Raw genomic sequence first — 20,025 nt, forward strand, 5'->3', positions numbered from 1 at the left:
TCTCAATCATTGCGCCACCAGGGAAGCCCTGTATCATTCTTCCTTTTGAAGAACTCCGCCTCCCCTCACTGCCCCATGTGCTCCTCTGGACAACCCAGCAGGCTCCGAGGCGCCTCCTGCTGGAACCTCTGCTTCCTCTGCACCTCAGGGTCCAGGGAGCAGCGCTCCTTTCCTGGGCAAACGGTAAAAGCCCTTATCCGCATCCCAGGGGGCGTGTGGGTGAACTGATTGATTACTGGACATTAATACCCAAAAGCCACTTTGCACAAATAACACATTTCCGGGGCTGCCATGCTGAGGTTTCTTTACTTACGTCCACCTGCCCCACAGAGCAGCAGGAATGAGCAAAATGTGACCTGGAGGCGAAATCCAACCCCAAACCTTCCAAATCGTTCTTTTTCTCTAGAGTCAGGTCCAGACTCGGCCAACAAGACATGAGGGTTCCCCAGGGAAGGCTTCCAGCTGCTCTGCTCAAATAATTTTAATGCTTTTGAGACATGGTTTTCCATTTCTATAGCAGACAGGCTGAGCTCTGGGGCCACGACATCCCCACCCCGCTCAGCAAACCCAAACGCCCAGGGCAGCACACGGGCCAACTCTCGTGTTCAGGCTCTCGCCCACCCAGCTCTGATGGCTCTCACTGTCCCTGCCAGCCACTGGCCATCTAGTGTCTTCCCTGAGAGGAATTCTGCAAGGTCTCCTTTGACTTGACATCTCCCGTGATATCTAGTGCCCTCAGCTGCCCAGCTGGTGGGAGCTCTGTCCCCTAAGAGCAGCTGAGCACCTCAGATAAGCACGAGAGGAAGAGGAAGCAGGAGAGACAAACTCTCTGACACCCACTGACGGTGAAAATGTTACCAAGAGATAAATGTTTAGGATTCACATAGCCTTGTATGTGGATGAAATCCGGCAGTACGTTAAAAGAGTGCCTGACCAAAGAACAGATGGATGACTCCATATTAAGGGCATTTATGTAATTCATCATTTTCATAATACATCATAGATCAAAAAGACAAATACCATTTAAACTGTTTCTAGAAAGTCTCCTGGCAACATGCAGCATCCATTTCTGATTAGAAGAAATAAAGAAGAAGAAAAAGGAAGGAGCTTAATAAATAAGAAACAGGAGGAAACTTCCATGATATGATAAAAGGAAAAGAGAGGGGGAAAAAAAAAAAGAATTCAGGAAGGAGACTTGTTCCAAAATAAGTAAGCAATACTTCATAGCCTTCCTGCATATCAAAAAGTAGTTATTGCAAAAACATAATAGAAAAACTATCTCACTCACAACCACAAATAGCTAGAAAAAAAAAAGGAACAAAAAATCGGCCACATCCACGTGAATACAGCCACAAAAGTTTACTGGGAAACTATACGTATTTGAATAAATGGAGAATCACGCCATTTTTTCTGGCATGTTTTAAAGACGTCAGCTTCCCCTAAATGGCTCTACAAAGTTAACATCATCACAATAAAATTCATTAAAGAAATTTTTTGGAAGAGGGAAGAAAAAAGGATTGCAGAAGATGAGCCTTAGGCTCTCCACATGATTAAATATATAAGAAAAGCCAGGGAAGTTCTGAGTAAGAATAATGAAGGGCACCCATACAACAGACGTTAAAATGATTTTGAAAAATCAGTAATTAAAGCCATTTGGTAGTAAAAACCAAAACAGAAAGACTGATGAACAGAACAGAATGAAAAGTCTGCAAAAAATTCACAAAGGAAAAGTCGATGTTAAAACAACGGCAGAATTTTAGAAGAAACTGAAATACGAGAAACTTGCCAGCTAGAATGCAATCAGGGAAACCCCTCTTCCAAGCTTTCCACAGATTTCATACATTTTTCCATCTGCCATTCCTTCCCAGACACTGCAGCAGTATCCAGTGAACCTTGATGACCCTGACTTTTTGCACCCACTCAGTGCCCCAGCGGGCGCGTTAAAACGTTCCGCACATCCTGGCTCCCCTCGCGCTCTGCAGCACCAAAAACACATCGACGCTAACAGTAAGAGACAGCCAGCGATTCCACTGCACTGGTTTTGAAATGCTAACTGTTGAGCATGTTTCTGTCAAAGTAACACAACTAAGATTGTGCCGTTGCCTGTGTAAAGACCCATGAAATCTCCCTTCACCTGCAGGGAAAAGTCCACATTCTTTAACACGGCATAAGGGACACCCCATAACCCAGCCCCTGCCGACCTTCCCCCATCCGCAGTCTCTAGTTCTCCCCAGAACAGCTTTATCTCTTCTGCTTCTCTCCCTCTCCAAACAATGCTCACAGGGTCCTCTGAGCAAATGTCTCCTCCATTCGCTGCTGCCCACCCCCAAGATCTGTCACCATTAATAACCCCGACTCTGCACCGGAGTCCCTTGTGAATAGGTTTCTCGTGCCGCTCGTATCGTACTGTATCTTTTCACATCATCTTATATTACTGTCCATGTGCCCATCTCCCGCTCAGAGAGCAGAGCCTTTAACCTCTCTCTGCCTCCAACTCCTCATTTATGAATGATTATAAAGCCACACCTACACGATGACTAATTAAATGAGGCTGCACATGTGAAGCACCTGGATGTGCCTAGCACAGGAAAGTATCAATATTAGCTATTGTTATTGTTACAACTATCTGCTCTCTTTTTCTTCTTTTCATCCCATTTCAGTAGCCTGCCTGGGACTGGTGAAGTCACCGGAACGTTTCATCTGTACCAGGAGATATTTTCTTTTGTCTACTTTTCTACATATTCATAATGCACATATATTATTCCTAAGATTAAAAAAATATTTTATTCTTAGAAATTATCTTAGATGGGGCATGTCTGATGAGTCCTTTCCAGCAGAAATGCCGTGGGTGAATTTATCTTCGGGACACGGTGCCTGAAAGCATTAACAGCTCCGTGTTAAGACGACCCCGAGTCATCTACTGACCTCAAGATCACTTCGTGCCTCTGATAAGCCACATAGGGCCTGTGATCGATAATTTTAATGTGGAATCATTGCAGATGTTTACACCCATTTATTTTCCCTGCTGAGTAACATCTAGAGAGCATTCCAATATTGCTTTAAAATTCCCAAGTGTACATTTATGCTACAGTTCAAAAGGTTGCCACTGTGCACGGTTAAGCTCTCACATGAATATTCTGATGCGGTGCCAGACGGGGGTCACAGCCCGGAGCTGTCGGCTTGGAGTGAACCCGGAATATCCATCACAACCATCAGAAACAGTGTCCTGACGAGTCAGCTCAAGGATGGCAAGGGGGCTACTCCAGCTGCTCAGACCGGTATTAACAGATAAAGGGCCTCTGCCTTAGCCCAAGATGAATCTAAGGATCCCCCAAGGGAAGGGGAGCTCCCCAGCGGTCACACTTACACACTGAATGAGGCAACAGCGGGGTGTGGCCCAACGGCTCGGGCCTCGCAGGGAACAGACTCAAGTTCAAGCCTCAAGTGCACACAGGCAAGACAGACGGCAGTGCGGCCAGGGCCACAGACGCTGAGCTGCCCGACTTCCACTTCCTCAACCTGAAAATTGCAGGCCGGACTCCTGTCCCTCTCAGCTCCAAATTCTATCATTTTATGATTGTCATGGGGATAATGAATTACAAACTGGCATGGTCCTTAAGAAGGGCTTTGGTGAACAGCTCACAGCACACAGACTCGGGAGAGCTCTAAGCACTCCGCTTCCTGAGATCTACTGAATTCGTGTAGCTCAAAGGCCATCGCATTGGGAGCTGTCGGCCCTTCTGTTTAATTTTTGTAGATATTATATTAATGGTCAGTTTTTACAGGGACTACCCAATGTTTGATGTACAGGTTGACAGGATAGGTTATCACTATAAAATAGGACCCCAAATCATCGCATTCCCTCCCCACTCTTGCTTCGAGTTTGGGAATCGGTCCTCCCTTCTCTGCCCTCACGTGGATACACAACCACCCGTCTCTGCCACTTCTCTCTGCAAGCTCAGACTCGGGGACCTCTGGCAGCCTCTGACATGGTCCAGCCTCCCGTAAGCAGTATAGGCGTCTGGATTCCTGAGTCCTTCCCAGGCCCCACTTTAGGGGTGGTGATGGAGTTGGGGGTGGGGTGCATATTCCCTCTTTAAGGCTGAGTGGGACAAAGGGCCACATGATCTCCATGGCCCAGGCACCTGGCACAGAACCGATGTTATACATGTATGTGATGAACCCCTCACTGGTCTGACATTCACCATTGACACTACTTGGTGAATAACAGACCAGGAAGCTATTCCCCTAACTAAAACTGAAAAATGAACTAAAAGCAGAAAGAATCCTGTTCTTCTCATTCATGGACAGGGCCAGGTGCTGAGACGGACACAATCTCCACTCTCCAGAGCTTACGGTCTGGAAGAAGAGGAAGCTACCACGGTGAAGGGGGCCCACGGGGTCTCTATGCACAGTGGGGAGGGCACGAGGACCACTCGGGCGAAGGATGCTGCTGGACTCCTTAGAGAGCAAGAGGAACGGGGAGGAGACGGTCAAGGTAGAACGGGTAATGCCGACAGAGGGGTGACATTTGCAAAAGTGTCAGGCACGACAGATCACCCTGTTTAGGGATGGACAGGTGGGATGCCTGTCAGGGACAGGTAGCAGGGGTGAAGCCTGAAGGTGCTTTCAAAGCCCAGGTCGATGGCCTTGGAGGAAGCTGAGGAGGCTGAAATTTACCTTGAACACTATGGGGAAATACTGAAATCCTTCCAGAATTTTAAGCAGAGAAGTGACATTTTAGAAACACCACCATGGCCACGGTGTAGAAGCTGGTATAGAGGAGGACGTCGCTGTACACCTGAAGACCAGATGACCACTCATGGCTCAGCCCCTTGGATGCGTGATGTCCCCAAAGGCACATGTCCCCCCACCCAGCCTCACTCAACGGGAGGCCACTGACCGACAAAGAAAGATGACCCTCGTCTACAATCCTGGTGCCCCTCAGGACTCTGTACGTCAGCTATCTTCTGATTCTTTTTTTCTAAATTATGGAAGTAATATATGATCATTGTGTTGAGTGAAATATATACTTGCCTTTTAAAAATGTCTTGTTTTTTACTGTCCGAAAATAAGATTTTGCCATAAATATAAGGCTGCACTGAGCTTCTTATATTTAACAAAACGTCATCCTTCCAAGTCAATAAACATAAATCTCAGCTTTTCTTTTTAAGGGCTGCATAATGTTCCATGGTATGGATATGACATGCTTTGCTTTACCATCCCTTTATTGATAGGCATCAAACAATGATCTAATAAATGTTTTTTGCCTCGATATCTTTAGGAAAGATTCCCAGACATGAAGGAGTTGGGCCAAAGGTTTGCATATTTTTTAATAGCTATTTTCAGATCACTTTCCCAAAAGTGGGAGACAATTCACATTCCCAGAGCAGTGCCCATTTCCCAGCATCATCTCCAGCACTTCTTATGATGTCTCTTCACCTGATGGATCCTAAACCAACACCTCGTTGTTGGTTTCAGCTGACCTTTCCCACCCATGAGGTTGAGCCCCTTCCCCTACAGTTAGTGGCCATTTGAATTTCTCTGAATTGCATTCCTCTGCCCATTTTCTACTGGCTCATCTTTCTCTCACCGATTTGCAGGAGCTCTTTCTATAGTAAGAATGAGAAGCCTTTGTTCACCTTAGGCAAACATTGCCCCCAGTCTATCATTTATCACATGACTTCATCTGAGGTATCCTGTTTAACGAAATTAAATGTGTTTTTCTTGTCCTTCACAGTTTCTCAGTTTCTGGTTTCAACTACGGTTTTTCTTTCACTCCAAAGTGTAACAGGTAATTTTTTTTAATTTGTATTTTGTTTCTAAACTGCTTGCCTGTCTATGCCAGGATTCATGTACCCAGAATAACCTCACATCAACAGCATAAAATTAAGGTACCCCCAACTGTACCCACCACATGGGGTTCTTTGAAACGCTCCTAAGAAAGACAAAGGGGCAAGATAAACATGATTTTCTAAATGGATTACAGAGAATGGCCAAAAGCAAAAAAGATGTGTCAGTCGCCATCGTGTTCTCACGCCAACCTCATTAGACATGAGCCCCAAAGGACGGTCGCTCTCCTGACTCTGCTCTCTTGATTTGTACTTAAACTAAATATTTTAAAGCAGCAGCTAACTAAAAGCTGAGTCCCTTAAGCCCTAGAATCCATCCCACGGAAAACGAGAACCTGGGAGCCGAGCTGAGCCACAGTCATTGCCAGGCCAGCATCTCGGCGCTCCGGGGACGTTGCTAAATGGACACTAAACGTGCAGTCTGAACGTGCTGGAGGGGGTTACAGGCACCTGTCTTTGGGGTCCAAAAACTTAGTTACAGCTTATAGGACTCGCTATATCTTCATATAGTCCCTTCAAGACCTCTCCCCGCCCCAGACCACCAATCCCCTATCAGAAGACCTCTATCATAAGCTCCTCGAGGGTGGACCTTTGCTGCCTCACTCCCGATTCCCCCAGCCCCGCCTGGCACGGGGCCCGGCCCGGCGCGGACCCCCAGCCGGCGCATGGCCAAGCACATACCCGAACATGGCGACCAGCAGGTTGACCAGCAGGATGTTGGTGGAGAGCATGTAGATGCACACCAGGGGGATGGTGATCCACTCGGGGAAGCGGGGCAAGTTGTGCTCGTCCAGCTCCACGCACAGGGGCTTGGACTCATTCCCCGTGAAGGTGCAGTGGGAGAAGTCGTACGTGGTACCTGAGGATGCAACAACAGACAGGCGATGTGAGGACCCTCTGGAGGGGGCAGCGCTAAGGCACCACAAAGGTGTGATGATCATGCAACGTGCTGGGCATTGTTCCAAGGCACTCTATCGTGGGTAAGCCTCAGAATCAGGCGTCCATCTACTCACTAAGTATTGACTGAATAATAGTGCATTGAAATAATGCCATTTGCAGCAATAGGGATGGACCTAGAGATTGTCATACTGAGTGAAGTAAGTTAAAAAGAGAAAGACAAATATCATATGATATTGCTTATACTTGGAACCAAAAAATAACGGTACAAATGAACTTATTTACAAAACAGAAATAAAGTCACAGATGTAGAAAACAAACTTATGGTTACCAGAGGGAAATGGAGGAATACCTTAGGACTGACATATACACACTACTATATATAAAATAGTTAACTAATAAGGACCTACTGTATACCACAGAGAACTCTACTCAATACTATGTAATGACCAATCTAAAAAAGGGTGAACATACGTATAACTGATTTACTTTACTGTACACCTGAAACTAACACAACATTGTAAATCAACTAGACTTCAATAAAAAATTTTTAAGTATTTATTGAGCAGCTACTATAAGCCAGGACTTCACTAGGATGGAAGATAAAAAGGAAGGCAAGGTAAACATGGTCTTTGCCCTCAGGGAGCTTCCAACACCTTTGGAAGAATAGGCAGATGACTGATCACACAAGTTGAACATTTCAGCCCCTGAGAAGTGCTAAGAAGGACACGTACAGTGTGCTCCGTGGGCACAAACTGAGGCACCTCATCTGAGAACGGTTCCACAGGAAGGAAGCGTCTCTGAACTGAGGACAGAAGGATGAGTAGGAGCCAGCTAAATGAATGGGGAGAGATGGGGTGCCCAGAGCATCTGGAGAGGGAACAGCACGTGCAAAGGCCCTGTGGTAGGGGGACTGGAAAGGTCTGTTGAAATGAGAGAACAGGATGTGCAGTTAGCATGTTAACATTTTTATCTTTATACTAAAAGCAACGGATAGCCGTTAGACTGCTTGACGCAGAGGTGTGACACATCAGATTCTCTTTATTCAAGGATCCCTCTGGCTGCAGCACAGTTCGCAAGGAGCCAGAGGGAGACGTGAGGAGGTTCTGCCTAAGAGCCACGTGGGAAGGGGATGAGGATGGCTTAGGGTAGTGGTGGTGGGGATGGTAAAAAGTGGCTGGATTTCAAAGACCTTTCGGGGATAAAATCAACAAAACTAGCTGATGAACTGGAGGTGGGGGAGGAAGTCATAGGAGGCGTCAAGGACGTGACATCGAGGCTTCTGCTTTGCACATCTGTGCGACCGGTGGTGACAGATCCTAGAATGGGGACTTGCAGAAGCTCTGAGTCTGGAAGGGAGGATGGAGAGGTGTGTCTGGGAATCTCAGAGAAGGCAATGGACGTGAGTGGCTGGCCCTCTGGGAGTCGCTCCGGGCTACAGACCCTCATCTGAGCGTGTGAGTTTGAGTTCAGTCCTGCCGGTCGGTGAGACGCCCAGCAGAAAAGTCGGTGCTACACCCATTTTTACCTGCAATGGAGCTGAGAGGCAGAGACGCCAAGCTGCGTCCCAGGGCACACAGCACACACGTGGCTGGACCGGGATTTGAACCCCACCTGCCACTGGCTCTTTAGGTCAGTTACTGTGAGCTGTCCCTCACAGGACTAAAACCACGGACATGTAAGGTTGCCGTGAGGACAACACACACTCCCTTTTATGTAAAATGGTAAGTACAGTGTGCAGACGGGAAATCATAACAACAAGATGCCTTCCCATCGATGCACGGAAAAGAGCTGTTTCTAAGGTCTTGGAAGAGGCTGCAGCAAAAGAGGCCAGAAGGACCACACGAGGCCACGGAGCTAATTGAGGAAACACCAAGGAGCTGCGAAACAAGAGCACAGGGCCAGGCAAACATTGGGGTGGGTTTCCCGTGGCAGGCAGAACATGACAAGCTCAGGCTACTGTCAGCATCACAGAGATGCTTTAGACAGTTTATCCAAAACGCACACCAGTTTGCACATGCCCGACACTTTCCTTATGTCAACTGGGTGTGGCCAAATCCATGCCATCTCTGCCACCATTAACCTGCCTCCGAAAGATAGCTGGCAGAAGGCTAATGCTGGAAGTTTAAATTCCAGGTTGCAGTGCAACATTTTTCAATATTGCACTTTTTGAAATAAATGAGCACCCCGTCACTGTTGTATAGGACAGACTCGCAACACTCGTTTCTAAACCAGTGAGGCTCCTTGCTTTCATCGGCCACGTTGCTGTTGGAAATATGAGAAACACTCTTTTTAAAAAGGTTTAAAAATTGCAGGCTGACATGTTGGGAACAAGCTTACAAGGTGGACGTAAGATCCCGCTCAGGAGAAAGAAATGGCTTTGAGGGTTAGCGTCCCCTGCCTGGTGTTGGCCAGATCCCAGCCGCCTCTGCTCCTAAGACAGTCCCCAGGGTCAGAGTGGGGAGCCTCAGAGGCTGGTTCTAGAAGCATCTGCCGCCTCCCAGCTGTCCCCCGCCCAGGCCACGTCAGGCTTACTGTCCACGTCGCTGGGCACTTGGCCGAACATGGCCAGGTAGGGCTCATAGATGACCGAGCGGAAGATCCACCTCCAGCGATGCTCATTCTGCCTGAGGATCCCTTGCCTGGCCACGCCGAAGGCCACCATCCACACGGCAAAGAGGAACAGGAAGAAGAACACGTCTATCAGCTGTCACGGGAGGACACGAGAGTGGAGTCAGGACTGCACCAGGGCGGCTTGTCCCCTCCGCTGACCACGGAGAAGGACAGAGGCTCTGGGACCCTGGAACCTAAGGTGCCCAGCATTTGATCACTGATTTTTAAAAATGGCCATCATCACCCTTGGGTCTCGGGGCATCTCCTTCCCGGCACTAAGACTGACGGATGCATCTTTCCTTGCAGGTCCCCAAACCAGCGCAGCAGCAGAGACTTTCTGAATGAGACCAGCCTGGGAGCAGAAGAGGGATCCAACTCTGGACCCCCCTCCTCCTCTCCAGCTCACTTTCTGCAGACCCCTAAGCTATTGCCTTAGTTTTTTTTTCCCTTAAGGAAAATAAAAGCTCTCCTTTTTAGACAAGAAGGCACCGTTTTATCTTTTTTAATGTTTTGCACACATAGCATGACTTCATGGTGACTTGATGCCCCAGATATGCTTTGAATTAAAACCACAAACTCAAGAAGCTCAGCATTGGAAAGGAACCTCCAGATGAGCTCATCCAAACGCCCATCTGATTTAAAGACAGAAACACGGGAGGCTTGGGTCACGTGGAAAACAAGCTGAGAGAAGCAACATCGTCAGTGTGTATCTTTCTGTTATTTGTCCCCATGGAATGGGGCTGGTAGTGCTTTCCCGAAGTCTGTATCGCATGGTTGTAAGATTAAAGTTCCAGTCCACGCTATGCTTCTAGCTCACTGCATGTCTCCAGACAAACATATTAACCTTCTTGAACCTGACTGTCCACATCTGTAAAATGGGTATAAAAGTCCCTCTCCCGCCTAGGCTCCTAGTGAGTTGTTAAGACTCAAGTGAAAGCACTTGGAAACACGTAAAATCTAGAGATCTTTCTTAGCAACGCACTGAGTCACACTGTTTGCTCCTAACAGCCATCCTTTGTTAAATTTTAACCTGGAAGAGGGGTCCCTGATGAAAACACATCAAGAAAGTAAACCCTATGATTGTGAAATGCAGCCATCACTCTATGCACAAAATCCTCCTCTCAACAACGGAAGGAACGCTGGATGCAGTTAGAAGAAGGACAACTAACTGCAAATATTCTTCATTCTTACCATCCTCTGCAACATTATAATCTTGGGTCCTAGATTCCTGCTGACCGTGAAAATGTGAATCAACCTGAGCGTGAATATAATGTAATCCAGGCAAAAAATCACTCGTCCGGAGTACAGCGAGGTTTTGTTAGAAGGGTAAAGCCTGTGGAAAGAAGAGGAAAGGAGCTGTGAGATGCTGACAAAAGATTTCAAAGTTTCGCTTTTTATCATTTTTATTTATTTCTGGATTTTACTTTCCTAATTTTTATTTATTTCTGGATTTTACTTTCCTAATTTTTTTAAATTTTATTGAAGTACAGTTGATTTACAATCAAAGTTTTGCTTTTAAAAATAACCAAACGTGAAGAAACAGCCAAAAGCCTGGGAACTGAGAGTAAGTGGAAATAGACCAGGGACATCACCGGCCCATCAGCCACTGAAAACCAAAGGCCACGTCTACTGCCCTCGTGGACTCCAGGAGAGGCAGGACACTTTAGTCCTTCTTCCCAAATACTCCTGCAGGACCCAGTCCCGACATCACTAACTTCCTGGCTCACGGGCCTCTACAATGACCCCGGCCACGTGGGACTTGACCCTGCCAGGTTCCCCCCAGTGAAACTTACCTCGTTTGCACCAGATCATCTGATTAGCTAACCACCTGCTGGCGTGTTCATTGAAAGCCATATGTGCTTTCTAACTGGAATGCTCTAGCAATCACATCCAACCGTGATTCAAAGGCTGGGCCTTTGAAAGAGACCTACTGTATAGCACAGGAAACTCTGCTCAATGTTATGTGGCAGCCTGGATGGGAGGGGAGTTTGGGGGAGAATGGATACATGTATATGTATGGCTGCGTCGGTCTGCTGGGCGCCTGAAACTATCACAACATTGTTAATCGGCTATACTCCAATATAAAATAAAAAACTTAAAAAAAAAATGCTGGGCCTTTAACCTAAGCAGAGAGGGAGGGTTTTTTTGGAGGAGGAAATTGAGCTCTTACCCCGTTCTTACTGTAGAGCGAGCACTCACTGTAAAGCATCTCATTCTGGGGAGGTGTGAATATTAATGGTCAGGCTTCTCTGCTCCAACAGACCACGAGCTTCACCTTGAAGCTATTTGGGAAAGGCGGACCGGAAAGGAGCATGGCTGGACAAGGTGGGCCAAGGTTTCTATGCACCCCAATTTCCCTATCACGGGGCGTCATGTTGCTTTTTGCCTTCAACCGTACTTTTCAACTGGTTTTTCTAATCCTCAGGGATTGAGGAACTCTTGTAGCTGGGAGGGCAGTCTCCAGAACCAACATTTAAGTTGAAGTTAAGTGTATGTTAGAAGATTGTATGGCCCCAAACGAAAACACTGTGTTATATTTAACACCCTCATCATTCTCTCCTCGATTTCTAATTCTCTCCCCAAATTCTATAAGCACAAAGAGAAAAACCATGAAGAACCCTTTTTCAATTACAGATCACCAGGAGGGGGGAAGAGAGGAGACCCAGCTTTATGCCAACCAAGCTGTGTCTCTAAGAGGCAGAGACAATGGGCGTTTGTAATAATCTCTAAATGGGGGCGGGGAGGGCACATGGCAACAGGGCAGCCCCAGCCTGGCTCAGCCTCGGGCCATGTGATGGGAGGAACCGGCACCGTTGCAGTAAGAAAACATTTTTTAAAAGGAATAGCAGCCTCTTTTCTGAGTGGAATTCCAGAGATAGGCTATATTCATAAAATAACGGGACCATAGTTCATCCTCTCTCTCTTATCTTGGGCTTGAAACGTCTTTCCTCCGCCTTTCCACCCAAGAGAATCCCAAAACACCTGAAACTTGAAAACGTGGTGAGGACTACTTACCGAAATACGATCCCTGCTATGAAATAAAAGAGCCCAAGCGTATCCATGATGTTCCACAGGTCGGTAAAATAATTCACCCCATTCATGTACCACTGCAGCACAGAGAGGGACAGAGAGAGCACACAGCAGCTTGGAAACATCAACTGCTTCCGGATTTATGCTCACTCACAAATTTCTTTCCATATCCTTTTTGAGCCCATGATGCGCCAAGTACGCCCTGCAATTGCACTGTGCTGTTCCAGGGGGATTGGAAAGTAGGTTGCATGCTTGCTGTGCTGTTATTCATGTGTTGCTAACAAAGTCAAGATAAAAAGACTCGTGGATCCCAAGTGTTTTTAAAGAGAAACCTGCAGACAGTGAGTACAACCTGTGTGGGCAAAGGTGGAACGCCCCTCCCCATGGCTGCCACGTACAGTGGTGTAGGCTGTGCACTGCACAACTCTAGAGGGTGTTATCCATACTGCCGTCATCACAGATTTGTGTGTTTACTGTAAAAATTTTCTGGCACATGGCAATAAAGCATCTTATTAAAGAAACTTTTCTAAAAGTTTTAAAAACTTTTTTGCACACAGGTGCTATGTGTGGCAGCTAGGAGGACAGACGTGGTCACAGAAATGACCGACAGGAAGAGTGTGCCACAAATCAAGAGTGATCCTTCCATCATGATTTGTATATATCGGTCATGATTTCTCAGAAGAAAGCATGTCAGGAAAACACTGAAAGAGGGATAAGATTAACCATTAGAAGGCTGCATCTGGACAGCCTCTCTGGCAATGCATACGCTGGATTTGAGGGATTCCAGGGTGGTCATCTAACCCTTTCATTCATCCATCCACTCAAAACATATTTACTGAGAATCCACGGGATTGCAAACAGCTGTGCTGGGCTCCTGGGACACAGAGACATCATCGGATTGGGGGTGATGTCGACACTCAAGGAATCTACCGGCCCGCAGCAAAGACAGACGTTAAACATGTTTAAAATGAAACGTGATAAGGGTCGGAGGGGAGGTAAGATCAAAGGTCCAAGTGAGCTCAGATAAGGAAACCACCAGACTTGTGCACGGCAGGAAAACAACAGCAAAGATGTGTCATCAAAGGAACGTGCACTTTTCAAATCTACTAAATGAACCACCAACATGGGTCCACCTGCTGTTAAGATATCTTACTTCCTATTCTGCACCTGAAACCAAGGCCTAAGAAAAAGCAGCAAAGGAACTTGCCCTTAGGCAGAAAGCCAGCAAGTGATGGGTCTTAGGGCTCTGAAATGTGGTTTCCTCTCTCCAACATCACCCTGCTTCTTTAGAACCCCCCACACACACACAGAGATCCCACAATCTTAGACTTGGATTTAAGAAACATCATCGGTTTCTCAACAAGTATTTCTTTTCACTCATTTATAAATGCAAACAGCAACTTTAGTGGACAAAGGGGTGAGGGTGTTATGAAATCAAGTACCAAGGAAATGTTAAAATCCCCCAGGTGTGAGCAGCCCAATTTGACCATGTTCTCCTGTGGGATGGCTGAACTCCTGGGATCAGAAATCCAGTCAGGATTCCTAACTGTCCATTTGGGTGGTCCCAGTGAAACTGATCACCACCCACCAAGAGCCATTTGCAAGATGACGGTAGTTGGGACAAGCTCTACCTGCCACCTGCTTCCCTCTTTGAAACCCTGGCCTGAGAGGCAGGTAGGCACAGGGCAACAGGGCAGCCCCAGCCTGGCTCAGCCTCGGGCCACATGACAGGAAGAACCATAAGTAGATCCAGTCTGGGGCTGGGAAGCACGGTTGCAATAAGAAGACATTTTAAAAAAGGAATAGCCGCCTCTTTTCTGAATGGAATGCCAGCGATTGGCTATATTCATAAAATACCGGGAGCGTATCTCATCCTCTCTCTCAGGATTTGGGGATTCAAGGGCCTCAAGACTGAACGTGCTCTCCATGAAGGGCCGCTGGGACTTACCTCACTTTAAATAAACATTCACAGTCTGTTTAATAGACCTAAGAGCTATTTAGCAACTATGTTTGCACTTATTGATTGCCTTGGTGAAAAATTCCAATTAACATAGCAACCTCTGCCTCCCGGGCAAGGGGACACAGGGAGACACTGACAAGCATGCATTTGACACCCAGACACTATCTGAAGCAGGTAACATCCTGCCTGGTTTTGCTTTTTGCTAACAAATGTGAATTAGGTTAATTAAGACAGTACCAGGCCGACAGAGCTGATTGAGGAAACCAACCACAATGAAGGATTCCAAAGGCCTGAGTCTGCAGACCCGAAAGGGAAACAGCGACCCCAAGTGTCAGAGTCCTGTAATGACAGGAACCAGCAAGGCTGTGCTGTGGAGACGGGGCTCACAGACCACACAGGCGGAGCTGCTCCCTGCCAGCAGGGGTGGCCTTGACTCCACGCTCCTGACCTTAAGCACAGGCACGTCCCTCACCATCGCCTTAATATGCAGGACTGCTGAATTCAAACTGCCCCTGACGCAGACGTACAGAATGGACTTGAGGACACGGGGAGGGGGAAGGGGAAGCTGGGACGAAGTGAGAGAGTGGCATGGACATATATGCCCTACCAAATGTAAAATAGCTAGCTAGTGGGAAGCAGCCGCATAGCACAGGGAGATCAGGTCGGTGCTCTGTGAGCACCTAGAGGGGTGCGATAGGGAGGGTGGGAGGGAGACACAAGAGGGAGGAGATATGGGGATATATGTATATGTATAGCTCATTCACTTTGTTATACAGCAGCAACTAACACACCATTGTAAAGCAATTATACCCCAATAAAGATGTTAAAAAAACACTGCCCCTTCAAAAATCACTTTTACAAAGAAACAGAGGACACACTTGGACAAAGCTACACATCCCTAATACCACCCATTATGAAGGCAGAACAGCTGGGACTCAGCCAGACCCTGTGGGCATCACATCAGGCCTGGGCAGTAACTGGGAAGCACATCAGAAACCCAGAACCTCCCCCTGACGCTCCTGCCCACCGTCTGCCCCCACTCAGTGTCCCTGCTCTGTGTCTCTCCTGAGCAAAGCTCCACACACTCCACCTGCCGGGGGCCCCTCTCCGTGCAAAAATGCACCTGTCCCGAGTCTCCTTCCCGCATGACCCGAATAAGGGATGAGCAGTTAAATGTACATGCGAATCTGAAGGGAGATGCTTGTGACGTAAGGACTCCAAATTTTACAATCCCAAGTCCTCTAGGCCAACCTCCCCGTCAACTCAAGACTCGCTCATTCAGTGCTACTGGCGGCGCTCACCTCCTCTCCCTGAAAGCTCCCAGAAAAGACCCTGCCGGTCATCGCTAGCTGGTAGAAAGTCCATGAGGACAGAGATATCTGCCTGTTTGGGGCACCGCTGTATCCCCAGGGTCTGTGTATCCCCAGGTAGGTGCTCAATAAATATTGGTTGAAAGAAAGACTGCGTGAATGAAGTGCTTGGCTTAAGCCGGGATGACTCTCCCTGCATCCTCCTTCCGGGCCAAGCTCTGCCCCTAGAGCAACCCAGGATAAGTCGTCTCTCTAGACCTCATGCTCCTTTAGATTCCTGGAGGACACAAACGACGTTTGGACTCTGTGACTTTCATGCAGCCGGGAGGCAGGGTCAGGAACGGGATGAGGAGAGAAATGCTGGGAGCGTGAGTGAGCGGCAGCCAGCAGCAGGAAAAGAACTTTCCTTTTTACCAACCATTCCAAGAAGCTGCCAACAGCACCCTCTGCTCAAAAGGGTACATCTGAGTCCCCCCTGCCAGCTTCCTCCCCACGTGCCCGGGGCTGGCGTCACGGTTCCCCCCCTTACTCTCGGTCACAGCACATCTCTGGGGTTGAATCAGGAAGACCCCGCCTTGTCAATTCGGTTTTTAAAAAAAGATACACGCACTTGCCAGAAACGTGACAACGCCCGCTCCTGTGCTAGGCCCCGAGGATCAAATGTGAATGAGAAACAAACATCTGCGTGAAGTCATTTCCATGCCACCCAATTCTGGGCAAGAGCAGAGTATGTGTGAGGAGCTGGAACGCCCCAGTGAAGCTGGTGCCAGACGAGAGGGGCAAGGCTTGCAGGTAGGACACCCCGTCCTCTTGCTCCCCTCGGTAACTTCATGGTTATATGTAGGTCAAGTCATTATGCTGTACAGCTTGAAAGTATACAGTGCTGTGTGTCAATAATATCTCAATAAGCTGAAAAAAATAACCACTTGCAGTAGGAAACATGCCCATTTAAGGATGGGGAACCAGAAGGTCAAAGAGATTAAGTAAGTTACTACCATGCTATTTGCAGTTCCTGCTGGTTTTTCCCTTTCTCCCTCTCCCTCTCCCTCTCCCTCTCCCTCTCCCTATCTCTCTCTCTCTCTCTCTCTCTCTCTCCCTCTCCCTCTCCCTCTCCCTCTCCCTCTCCCTATCTCTCTCTCTCTCTCCCTCTCCCTCTCCCTCTCCCTCTCCGTCTCCCTCTCCCTCTCCCTCTCCCTCTCCCTCTCCCTCTCCCTCTCCGTCTCCCTCTCCCTCTCCCTCTCCCTCTCCCTATCTCTCTCTCTCTCTCTCTCTCTCTCTCTCCATTTATTTGTGCTCATGACTTATTTGCCCCACTGGGCCTCCCCGTCCACAGAGGATGAGAGGTCTGCTGGTCTCTCAAACAGGATGAGACGCAGGGCTTTCCCCCCCGCAGTCAGACAAACCCCTCCAAACTCACCCTTTCATCCTCTTCCTCTGCAAAAGCCAAACTTTCTCTTTCATGTGCCTTTGAAAGGTGGTCAACCACGCCCGGGAGCACAGCAAAGGAAGGGAGTCAGGGCCCCAGCACCCGACTGGTCTAGGAGGGAACACGTGCGACCCCGTGCAGCGCCAGCTCCCATGACAACGTAACTCGGGAGCTTCCTAATTTAAAAGCTCTTGGTTAACTTTCTCACAATGGCCAGGGCCCATTCCCGTTTTAAATGCTGACTCTCCTTCCACCTTTCTCTGCTTCTCTCCAGGAGGATATTTTCACACCCTGACTGCTGATACACAGAAGTCCAAAAAAAAGAGAGAGAACTAGCAAGTAAAAGAAGGTCTCTGAGACTATATGGAAGGGGCTGTGGGTTGAATTGCATCCCCTCCAGATTCATACATTGAAGTCCTACCCCCCAGCACATCAGGATGTGATCTTGTTTGGAAGTAGGGTCCTTGCAGATGTAATTAGTTAAGATGAGGTCATACTGGAGCAGGATGGGCCCCTGATCCAATGTGATTAGTGTCCTTATGACAAGGGGAGATTTGGACAGAGACATGCATACAGGGAGCATTTGGTGTGAGCATGAGGTCAGGGATTGAGCAATGCATCTACAGCCAAGGGACAGCAGAGATGGCCAGCAAATCTCCAGAAACTGGGGATGGGCCTGGAACAGGTTCTCCCTCACATCCTCAGAAGGAACCAACCTTGCCCACAGCTTGATCTCAGACTTCTGGCTTTCAGAACAATGAGATGATGAACTTGTGTTGTTTAAGCCGCCCAGCTGGTGGTGCTTCATCATGGCAGCCCTAGCCCTAGCCCTAGCGAGCTAATACAGAAGTGCCCTGGACTGAACTGTGACCACTCGAGCCAATGCCTGGGGCACCCATGAGGCTGATCTGAAGTCATAGAAACCCTCTGCACGTCAGCAGGACCAGGTCCTGGGGGAGATTTGCTGGTAGACAGAAGGCCTGATAATCTTGCATGCTCAACACGCTTCTACCTGTACTCCATCTCCAGCCTGCGTCTGCACCTCCCACCTACTAGGCAAGCAAAGGCAGATCCAGGGCACTGGTACCAGGACTCCTGCCACCCCTTGTGCCCATGGCAGACACTTCTAATTCATTAAGATGTTCTCCCGCTGAAAATAGAGGCTCAGAATCTTTCTCAACCCAGGGCTCCTAGAAGCCACAAAAAAAAAAAAAGAATCTATTAGAGTTAGCATGATAGTCAAAACAATTTAGGAATCCTATTCCAGGCAGCAACTCTGTGGGGTCCAGAACAGCATCCTTTGCCCCTCCAAATATCTGGTATCACTTGGCACAGTACCTTGTACACTGTGAGCACCTAGGCCATACGTGTTGAATGGATATGTTTTTCGGTTTGGGCTCATATGGGACAAGAGTGACAGCAACAGCAGTTCTCAAATATTTTGTAAACTACCATCTTAAAAGGATTTTCTGGGATGACTTTTCATGATGGTTTAGGGACAGCACTGACCTCCACCATCAACATTTATTCATTCAACAATTATTAACTGAGCACCTGCTACGTGCCAGGCCTGGGCTAAGTTCAGATTAAGGGTGGGAAGAGGATGCCAAACAATGCAGATCCCAAGAAACTAGAGAAAACACCATGAATAAATGACATGAACTCCCTGAAATTCACAAGGACGAATATGAATTTCCGACATTGTCAATCTGACATGCTGGGCATTGAGATGCTCTTAGCTGGAAAGTCCTTCCAATTCCCCTGCCACTCATGGTGCTGCCTACCCCAGTGACAGTAATGACAGGATCACAAATGGCTCCTGATGATGCGAGTGGGTTTAAAAGTCCAAGGTCAACCTGCTCTTTGAACACATTCCCGAGTAATTCATCTCCACCAATTAACATTAATTAGAGAGCAAAGCTTGGGCTTGGGGCTAGGAGATCTCATGGAAGAGCGTCTTCATGTTCATGGGTGGCCACCAAATGAGAACATCTATTTGGGGGAAATAATGACTTTGGAACTTGAGGAGCAACTTCTGCTCCCCTTTGGCATTAGGAAGATGCCGCTCACTGAGGAAAGGAGGGGGGGCCCCACGTCGGGGCTGACCTACCTGTCTCACTTCATCACAGAACAGGACAAAGACCAGCGCGTAGAGGACCAGCTCCGGGGGTTGCGGCACAGGGTGGAAATCCATGAGCAGCACGTAGGCAAAGAGCAGGAGGAAGGCGATATAGAAGACCACGTTCCAGGAGAAGACCACAAACGGGGAGGTGAAGAAGGCCACGTAGTACCACAGGAGCTTCCTGTGCTTGTCGAGGGGCTTCTTCCTGGACCGAGGAGGGACAGCACTGTCACCATCCTGGCCAACATCACTGCACGGGCTACACCTCTCCTCTGAACACCGAAGAACATAGACCCACAGCTGGGCCAGGGACAGGTGGTGTCCAAATTGGGCTCTAAGTTTGACCCAGCCAAAATTCAGCCTCGGCATTTCACCAAATTCTGCCTCAGATATTGAAGACATGAGCCCACTTCTACCTCTTTGAAATCAAACCTGGGGGAAACCCACGGAGATCCCAGACCTAAAGTGCAGGGACTAGAGTGAACATTGTAATTTCCAGGCCTTGTGATCCTTTGCACAAGAGCACACACACACAGATGCTTGTACACACACAGATGCTTGAACACACACACAGATGCATGTACACACACAGATGCTTGAACACACACACAGACACATGCACACAGATACATGTACACACACAGATGCATGTACACACACAGATACATGCACACAGATACATGTACACACACAGATGCATGTACACACACAGATGCATGTACACAGATACATGTACACACACACAGATGCATGTACACACATAGATACATGTACACACACAGATGCTTGTATACACACAGATGCTTGTACACACA

General features: G+C 47.9%; 1 protein-coding gene across 1 annotated transcript in view; it reads right to left on the reverse strand.

Moving 5' to 3' along the window:
* TRPM8 (transient receptor potential cation channel subfamily M member 8) overlaps nucleotides 1-20,025 on the reverse strand; it is a 106,068-nt gene that overhangs the window by 20,655 nt on the left and 65,388 nt on the right. The window contains exons 17-21 of the mRNA XM_033860370.2: nucleotides 19,199-19,415; nucleotides 12,378-12,469; nucleotides 10,554-10,695; nucleotides 9,285-9,456; nucleotides 6,534-6,711 (exon numbers count right to left, since the gene is read on the reverse strand). Of these exons, the coding sequence (XP_033716261.1) occupies nucleotides 6,534-6,711; nucleotides 9,285-9,456; nucleotides 10,554-10,695; nucleotides 12,378-12,469; nucleotides 19,199-19,415 (801 nt within the window). The remainder of the gene's footprint in view (nucleotides 1-6,533; nucleotides 6,712-9,284; nucleotides 9,457-10,553; nucleotides 10,696-12,377; nucleotides 12,470-19,198; nucleotides 19,416-20,025) is intronic.

The sequence above is a fragment of the Tursiops truncatus genome, chromosome 7 (assembly GCF_011762595.2).
Source record: "Tursiops truncatus isolate mTurTru1 chromosome 7, mTurTru1.mat.Y, whole genome shotgun sequence".
Taxonomy (NCBI): domain Eukaryota; kingdom Metazoa; phylum Chordata; class Mammalia; order Artiodactyla; family Delphinidae; genus Tursiops; species Tursiops truncatus.